The 9,858-nt window shown below is 39.4% G+C and overlaps 1 protein-coding gene across 5 annotated transcripts in view; it reads right to left on the bottom strand.

Moving 5' to 3' along the window:
- Positions 1-1,174: 1,174 nt before the first annotated feature.
- Positions 1,175-9,858, bottom strand: part of SCP2 (sterol carrier protein 2) — a 342,267-nt gene continuing 333,583 nt past the window's right edge. For 4 of the 5 annotated variants that reach the window (XM_060206215.1, XM_060206213.1, XM_060206214.1 and 1 more), the window contains 2 exons: positions 6,239-6,318; positions 1,175-2,202 (listed from right to left, as the gene is read on the bottom strand). In XM_060206215.1, the coding sequence (XP_060062198.1) occupies positions 2,107-2,202; positions 6,239-6,318 (176 nt within the window). In that variant the 3' untranslated portion in view covers positions 1,175-2,106. Of the gene's footprint in view, positions 2,203-6,238; positions 6,319-9,858 lie in introns of those variants that run through there. The other variant, XR_009553884.1, reaches the window with a different exon arrangement.

The following is a 9,858-nucleotide window of genomic DNA, read 5'->3' as shown; positions in this document are numbered from 1 at the left end:
AAACCTCTCTGTGGACATTGTGTTGGAAATTTCCCCCTTGAAGTCTCTCTTATTACAGTAGAAAGTTACCATAATTAGAAAGTAGGTCTGTGGGGCCTGGCAGTAGCACAGTGGGTTAAGTGCATGTGGCATGAAGCACAAGGACTGGCCTAAGGATCCCAGTTTGAGCCCTGGCTCCCCACCTGCAGGGGAGTTGCTTCACAGGTGGTGAAGCAGGTCTGCAGGTGTCTGTCTTTATCTCCCCCTTCCTATCTTCCCCTCCTCTCAATTTCTCTCTGTCCTATCCAACAACAATGGCAACAAAATGGAAAAATGGCCTCCACGAGTGATGGATTCGTGATGCAGGCATCAAGCCCCAGAGATAACCCTCAAGGCAAAATAAAAATTAAATTAAATTAAAAAAAAAAAGAAAGTAAATCTGTATTCTGAATTCATTTTATGGAACTTGAGATCAGTTTATATTGGCTTGACATACAGTCTTATTCACAGACATGCAAAGTTAGATGGTCTAAGGGTCCTAATTTGACTATCACAGCTCCTAATATCTAAGCAAATGGATAAGACCACCAATCTATTTACCTGTGATTACCTTTGGGGAAGCAATATGTTAAAAACAGGAAAGTGTCAGGGGCAAAGTGTTTGGCTGAATGCATGGTTAACCATACACAAGGACCAAGGTTCAAGCCCCTGGTCCCTATCTTCAAGGGGGTCAGAGGGTAGGAAGAACTTCACAAGTGATGATGTTGTGTCAAAGGTGTCTCTCACACTATCACCCTTCCTTCTCAATTCTTCTTTGTCTCTAGCTAGTAAATAAACAAACAGGAAAGTGGGGCCTTAAGAACTCCCAATCAATTCTGCTGCACATCCAGTACAATTTATAGGATTGTTAGAACTAAAGGACCTGAGAGATTTAAGAAGTCTTAGATGCCTTCTTTTAGCAGTTTAGTAAACAGGTCCTAAAAGAAGCAAGACTCTTGACCCCCAGTCAAGTGATTATTTCACTACAAAAATGTGGCCTTCCTAATCAAGAATTGACTATGTCAAAGTAACCAGTAGATAGAACCTGGATAACACCAACTGTAAATATTCTAATGTTTCTCAATTTCCACCATTTAGAACAACTCTAAACTGAAATACACACACACACACACACACACAAAGAATACAAAGGCAATCAGGAAATGCTATTTTAATTTTCTATTAAACATTCCTCCAAAAGTATTATTTTACCAATATCTTACTGAATTACCAGAATTAACATTGGCATTAGAAAAATTAGGAAGAAAAATTAATGTTAATAATTAAACTTATAAGGAAAGAGAAAGAATTGACAGCTATACAAATTTAGTTAATATGAGATTATAATTTGAAAAGTGCATCTCAAGCAAATTATCTGCTCAAACTATTTTTAACAATAGCATGCTGTAATTCTAATACACTGATATTTTCAAGAAGGGAATCCATTGAAAGATATTTTCATTTTAAAAATAGGCCTGTGTTCAGTTATAGATACTTTTTCCACCCAAGTTCTGATCATTTCTTTATTTTGATTTGGAAAGAAAATACCTATTTCTGGTGGCAAAAATGCAAGATTCATATTTTTTTTTCTTTAAACCTATTACAGAACTTTAAAAAACAGTAGTGTAAAATAGATCAAGATTGTTAAGTGCACAACACTAAATTCCAGGCCAGCTACTACTGGTAGTCTGTTTCTTCCCTAGTTCTCCCAAGGAATACTTCAACTGAATCTTCAGCAAAATAATCCCTACATATATCACTTTGTAAGCAAAGTGAGAGCTTTTGTTTACATGATTTTGGATTTTGCTGTTCCTAATTTTATTCTGAAGCTCAATTTGCCCCCAAATCATAATTACCATATTAAATTTGTAACACACAGGTGTATATAATTCAGCAAAGCAGTAATATACCATTAGGCTCTATTCACCCAGAGTTAGGAAAAACAAACTTGATCACACCCATTTAAAAACAAATCTCATGCTATTTGTCAATGTGTAGTTTCAGTCTAAATTTTGACCATGAAATATGTGGGTATACAAATATCTATAGATTGCATCTTGACTTTCAAAAGTAGGTAAGAAGGGTTCTTCACAGCTTAGCTTTGCCAGGCTGAAGCTGAAGATTTTGTAACTTCATCGCCAGACCCATGTTGCCAGTGATTTTCAATTTTCCTTGAAAGAAGGCCTGTAAGGAAAGAAAAAAAAAATTTTCTGTGAGATTGCTGGTATTCTCTAGATTACTCTACCTTGAGATCATTTATTTATTCAAGTTACTTAAACTTTTGTCAACATATGAAGTTTTCCAGAACACAGATCCAGATTTCTCAAAAGAGGATTTTGCAAAAAGATTTGTATGCTTTACATACTGCAGTCAAGAAAACACATGTTTCCCAGATGGCTTCTCTTAGAAATTGAGTCTGCTTTTATCTGCCTTCCTCGAAGGTGATACATGTCCCAAATAATAGGCAAAGTGGGCTCATAGGAGAAAAAGCATGTGTATAACACAACACACTTTTTTTTTTTTAAAGTAACTCCTGGTATTCAATATAAATAGATGAAATGTCATGGTGTTTATTGTTTTGAGTTTTGTTTGTTTGTTTTTGGTCTACATGGTGAAGGATTTATTCTTCTAGAGGGAAACCAGGCAGCCTGAGAAGACTGAGGTACCTATGTTAAATGTTTGGCTTAGTAAGAGGAATCAAATCAATCTGAAGTGTAGAGCTATAACCTGTTTCAGTTAGCAAGTGCCTGAGATTAGATCACATTATATTTGCTAAATTTATCATGTAACAGAATCCTGGGAAAACTCAAAGGGGATAGCAAAATTCAAAACATAACATGACTTTCCAGCTATGATCTCAGTATTTCAACTCACTTATTAAAATAAAGGGCTAGGTGAAAAACAGAACAAGACAGAAAACACATCTCTGGGAGTCTTAACTTCCTAAGCAAGTACATGAAGATGTTAGGAATTCTTCTGTGCCCCATCCACACGAATGCACAGGACTATGCTTTTCCTATATGTCTGGGAAGGGTGACTAACTCCCTTTTTGTTACTTCCTCCTCTGTCTGGACAAACTATTTCCCTTCTCTATGGCATATAGCCATTCTTTTGTCTGATGACTCAAAGGTCAGGTGTCTCAGGACACCACATATATAATAATAATGATGATGATGATGATAATGCCCATTGCACCTAGAAGAGAAACTTGCCATCTTTTCCTTTTTCAAATTAAAAGAGAAAAATGGCTATTTGCTAATTATTGTGATAAACCATGAGTCACCAGCCATTAGAGAAATGCAAACCTAAGGATCATTTCAATCTGCTCCTGGGGTCCTTTGTGTGTGCTTTCAGCAAGGGAGTAGCACATTGCTTTGTTCTAAATGGAGCCAGCCACTGAAAGTATACGTTCCACAGCATTTAATTCATTTCCAGTCATTCTCTTCTCAATATAAGGGAAGGACATTAGCACAATTGTAGAAAGGTCTGCTATTTTTATAATTAATTCCTTTGGGTGCTAATAGGTATTCAAGAAAAAGAAGCTGGCATTTTTTCCCTAAAATGGGTGGTAAGAGGAGAGCTGTTATATGAAATCTGATCACTTTATGAGAAATGCACAGAGGAGTGAGAGGAGACATGGCAGGGAGAAGGCTGGTATCCAGCTCCTATACCAGTGACCTCTGTTATGTCCAGATTTTTTTTTTATTGTTGTTGTTATTGATGTCGTCGTTGTTGGATAGGACAGAGAGAAATGGAGAGAAGAGGGGAAGACAGAAAGGAGGAAAGAAAGACAGACACCTGCAGACCTACTTCACCACTTGTGAAGTGACCCCCTTGCAGGTGGAGAGCTGGGGGCTTGAACCAGGATCCTTATACTGGTCCTTGCACTTTGCACCATCTGCACTTAACCCGCTGCACTACCACCCGACTCCCTCAGTCCAGATTTTTACAGTGAGCCCAGCAGATGGAAATGTCAGTGTCAATGTCAATGGTGTGTACTCGCTCAACTGAAACATGACAAAGAGAAACATAGCTACTGATATATGCTTAGTTGCTTAGAAAAATAATTTAAGAAACAGTAAGAGAAGTCAGATTTTATTCAATCTTTCAATTACTAGCAATCACAAAAAACATACTCTGCCACTCGAGAAAGACTGGTCCTGAATTGGGTGTAGCCTACAATGTTCCTAGCTATAACCATGAAATGCAAGCTCAGACCTACTGGGATACAGAGGTTATGCAGGCTTCTGTACTGAATGTAGGCTCCAAATCAGATCGATAGGGCCTACAATTAACAGTATTTATATACTTTTCCCATTTGGAAGCTACTCTCTTCCCTGATCCAGCTAACTGGTCCTATTTCTCAACTCTGACACCATCTCCCCAGACAATACCACTGGTCCACCTGCATGTTAGCTGTCGTGTTCATGCAAAAATTAGTAAAGTCATGGAACCCATGGACTATACCTAAAATAGACCTACTAGCTTTTTCCAAAATGAAGATCCCAAAATACATCTAGTATATTCTTGCTTTTAAGTTCCTGACTATTAAACAATTTGTTCTGCTTTATATCTTAATGCTTTTTCAGACACCAAGTTGCAGATATACCATGATGCCAATCTGACTTCCCCAGACAGAGGACCTCACCAATGTACCCTGGACCTCCACCTCTTGAACTTTTTCCCACTAGGGAAAGATAGGGCCAGGGTGGGAGTATGGATTGATATCCATGTTCAGCAGAGAAGCAATTACAGAAAGCAGCCCTCCCACCTTCTGCACCCTATAATGATCCTGGGTCCATGCTCCCAGAGGGATAAAGAACAGGAAAACTACCAATGGAGGGGATGGGATGTGGAATTCTGGTGGTAGGAACTGTGTGGGACTGTCCCCCTCTTATCCTTTGTTCCTGTCAAACATTATTAAATCAGTAATCCTCCTTTCTTTTTTTTTTATCTCTTCCTAGTGGAAAGTTTATTATATTGAATCTGTTCAATACTTTGTGTCTACAGAGTATAAAGATTTTTTATCACTTAGCACCAGGAAAATATATACAAGGCATAAATATATTTTAGATGAATGCAATATAATTAGAGGCTGTGAAAACAAAACATAGTATCAGGCATCATGCTAAGTTCTGAAGACATGAAGACAAATAAGACAGATTTTATTCCTCTGAGATACAACCTAATGAGGAAAACATAGGTATATAATGACTAATGTTATGTGACAACTGCTACATTCATGGTCCAACAAGTGGCCCAAAAGAAGGATTGGCTCAAGCTTCTCAATGATTAGGAACAGGTCTTTGGAGATAACATCTGACCTAAGTTTGAACGACAGGGTATCTTTCAGGTCAGATCCCTGTCCTGTATGGGAAGGCTGCTTCAGACAAAAAGAGTATATGAAAAATAAGTACATGGAAAATAATGAAAAGAACAACAACAACAACAACAACAAAAAAACACCTTTGTTCCGCATGCATCTTCACTCCCAGTGGATGGAAATGCCAGTGTCAAGTCAATGGCTATGACTGTTCATCTGTGCACCCTGACCTTCTGACCACCCTTAGCACTCAGTTCAGATCAAGGTTAAATGGTAGGAGGAGGAACTAAAAGGGTAACTAATGATCATACACTATGATCGCTTTGGCAATACAACAGGGGAAAGGGAAGCACAGGAGGACACTTGGAAGCAGCTAAGCCCGTCAGCAGTGTGAACAATGAGTGGATAATAACCTCACACACATCTTTCAAAAATAAAACATAATGGTTTCTGTAATGATTTTGAAGAAGATACATCTTACTGCAGAAAATCAGAAAATATTGGTAAGTGCTAAGAACACATAAATCATTTCCTCTGTAAGGTTTTTTCTAATGGCCTTAGAAGACATGGCTATTCCTTTTCTCCACCCTCCTCTGACCCAAAGCCAAGCAAGAGCCATTTGCTCTTTCACAGATCTGTTTTACACCCAAATTTGGGATGCCTTGAATGTGGGAACGATTTCTTATTTACTGGGTCATTTCCAGGACAGTAGCTAGCACAGTTTGTTCCACTAATCTTTGTCCTTCATAAAAGTTAACCTATTGGGAAGCATGGAGTTTTGTAGGTTTGATCGCTTGGCATATTAAGCGTGTGAGGCTGACGCAGGTGATGAAGTGGAATGAGTTAAGTGATTTAACATCTATTAGAACTGATTTAAGTTCCATCAATCATACTTACTGATTGGGGATTCATTTTACCAGTCATCAAAGCCAGTAAGTCTGAGTCAGCCATTGTGATGGTGCAGTCAGCCTTTTTATCTAAAGCAGAGATAGGAAAGAACAAGAGATAACATTTAGTTTCATGCATATATGTCAGTCCAAAGCCACCGAATACAAGACGATTACATCCAGTACTCCAGCAGTGCGAGGAACTGAGTGCTTACATACACTTTATTACAGCCTAGTAAAATGTGGCAAAAGTCACAAGCACCTTTGTTGTTTAACCACAAGGAACAGATTAAATAAGGGTATATTCATATGATGAGATGCCACTGGATGGTGTGGACCTCACTTATGGACATCAGAAAGTGTTCATGCCATACTGCTCATACTATAAGCCAGTTGCAAAACAAGCTATGAGCAGGATTTCATTTTCGCTTTAAAAAGTCTTTCAAATATATGTAGGAACAATTGTAAATTTAAATAGCAACATATTAATAATAATTTTTGTAGCCCATAGATTCCAAGATGACTCCCTGTGACCCTGGCTTCCAGGTCTTCATTCATAGTATATACTATACTATACTATACTATACTATACTATACTATACTATACTATACTATTACCACACTACACTATACTACACTACATATACTATACTATACTATACTATACTATACTATACTATACTATTATTATACTATTACTACACTACACTACATATACTATACTATACTATATTATACTATTACTACACTACACTACACTACATATACTATACTATACTATTACTATACTACACTACCTATACTATACTATACTATTACTACACTACATATACTATACTATACTATACTATACTATTACTACACTACATATACTGTACTATACTATACGATTACTATACTATACTACATATACTATACTATACTATTACTACACTACATATACTATACTATACTATACTATACTATTACTACACTACACTACACTACACTACACTAGCCTCTGTATAGTCCTTTTCCTCTGAATGTGTGCAGGATCTGAGTCTTGCTTCAGCAAATAGAAGCCACAGCAAAGGCAATGAGATGTCACGCGATTTTGTTATGCTGTTTAAGATTCTTCTTGCTAGCAGACTTGCTCTCACATTCCTACTGGCCTTGAAAAAGGTAGCTATTGGGAGTCAGGTGGTAGAGTAGCGGGTTAAGTGCATGTGGCGCAAAGCACAAGGACCCACGGAAGGATCCCAGTTCGAGCCCCCGACTCCCCACCTGTGGGGGCATTGCTTCACAAGTGGTGAAGCAGATTTACAGGTGTCTATCTTTCTCTCCTCCTCTCTGTCTTCCCCTCCTCTCTCCATTTCTCTCTGTCTTATACAACAACGATGACATCAATAATAACTACAACAATAAAACAACAAGGGCAACAAAAGGAATAAATAAATTAAATATTTAAAAAAGAAAAAGATAGCTATCATTCTGTGTACCACATATGACAACGATCAGGTGACAGTGCAGAGGTTACTAGTCTTTAGGAGATAAAGGCACACTCTGGCCCATAGCTAGCAAAGAAGTCATCTTTCTCATAGCTGCAAGATGAATTCTGCCAGAAACCTGAGCAAGCATGACATAGATCGGTCTGTAGTTAAGCTTCCAGATGAGAACCCAGCTGGAGACAATACCTTGATTGCAGCCCGTGACAGCCTATAGAGAACCCAGTTATGTGGTCAGCAGCCAACTTAGCCGCGGATACTGTGTAATTACAAATGTGTGCATTGTTGCAAGCCTCTAAGTTTGTGGTAATCTGTTGTATAGTTATCTAGATCAGAGTTAACATTTTCTGTAAAGGATGAGACATTAATTATGTCAGGCTTTGTGTGGTTATTAGATTTCCATCACAACTACTCTACGCTCAACTCTGTGTGGATACTAAACAAATGGGTGTGACTGAGTTCCGACATGACTATTTTCAAAATTAACAGCAAAAACAGAGGAAGAATATATCTGCAATTTTATTTATTTGGCAAAGAACTTATATCTAGAAAGTGTTTGTGTGTGTATGTGTGTACACACATATATAATCACTCAAAATCAGAAAAGGTTAGATAATCTGACACAAAATGGACAAACATGCACTGTTAAGAAAGGATCTCAAGGGGGTCGGAGGTGGCGCAGTGGGTTAAGCGCACGTGGCGCAAAGCGCAGGGACCAGCGTAAGGATCCTGGTTCAAGCCCCCGGCTCCCCACCTGCAGGGGAGTCGCTTCACAGGCGGTGAAGCAGGTCTGCAGGTGTCTATCTTTCTCTCCCCTTCTCTGTCTTCCCCTCCTCTCTCCATTTCTCTCTGTCCTATCCAACAACGAATTGCGTCAAGAAGGGCAATAATAACCACAACGAAGCTACAACAAGGGCAACAAAAGGGGGGAAAAAATGGCCTCCAGGAGCGGTGGATTCATGGTGCAGGCACTGAGCCCAGCAATAACCCTGGAGGAGGAAAAAAAAAAAAAAAAGAAAGGATTTCAAATGCCCCCCAAAGCATTTGAAACAATGTTCAACTCCATTAGTCATGGGAAAAATGCAAATAAAAAGCATGGGTGATATGCTACTAGATTTACCTGCTATGATCAATGGCTATCAACAACCACAGTAACATGAAGTACTGCTGAAGATGAAGGTCAGCTGATTTCTGGAAGGACTGTAATACAGTCCAGCCACTTGATGAAGCCATCTCCTTTACCTCACGTTGGGTGGAACTTGAAGGAATCATGTTCAGTGAGATAAGCCAGAAAGAGAAGGATGTATAGGGGACGATCTCACTTATAGGTGAAACTTAAACAAGGGCGAGAAGGGAAAATACAAGGTGAAACTTGGACTAGATGTGGTGTACTGTAGCAAAACAAGGACTCTGAAGACGGAGGAAATGGAAAGGGTAAAGAGAGGTGTGGAGTTCTGGTGCCTGATAGTGGTGAAGGGCCCAAGTTGGGGAGATGAGAAATTGTACCAGTGTGTCAACAACAGGGCTATGAATCATTAGCCTCCCAACAAAATGATTTTTAAAAAATGAAAATGTGATTCGACTTCCGGAGGCGGAGCTACGAGCAGCAGATCGCTTTCTCTCCTCTCCTCTCCCGGATCAACTAGGAATACCAAAGGAGACCACCCGGACCGAAACAAGACAGGACTAGAATGACCACAGGAACCCAGTAAATCACCCATGAGTACAAACACGCGTGGCTGGTGACAGAGAGGAGAAAGGGGCCTAAGGAGAGATTAAGTGACTGCTAACATTCAGCAGTTTATCAGTGGAGACACCACCTCCAGTCTGCTCCACAACAAGGGGACAGCTGAAGGGAGGAAAGGGCTCCCCAGAGACTCACCAAGTGCAACTCTGAGTCTCCATTGCTACTACCCTCAGAATCTGGAGCAGCAACAGGGAGGGACACCAGGGGACAGAGATCTAACCGGGAAACTCAGGAGAAGACCTATACCTCGTGGCATAGCTGAGGGGCTATGAAAGTCTCTTTGCATAACCACTGGATTATCTCTGCCACACCCTGCTTTATCTCTTGGTCATGAGTCAGTGATTAAGCTAAGAAGCCTATTGATAGTTTAAAAGCCCTCAGGCTCCCATAGCCTACAGG

This window comes from Erinaceus europaeus, chromosome 13, assembly GCF_950295315.1.
Source record: "Erinaceus europaeus chromosome 13, mEriEur2.1, whole genome shotgun sequence".
NCBI lineage: Eukaryota > Metazoa > Chordata > Mammalia > Eulipotyphla > Erinaceidae > Erinaceus > Erinaceus europaeus.
Note: the sequence above shows the minus strand (reverse complement) of the source record. Positions and strands in the feature narration are given on the sequence as shown.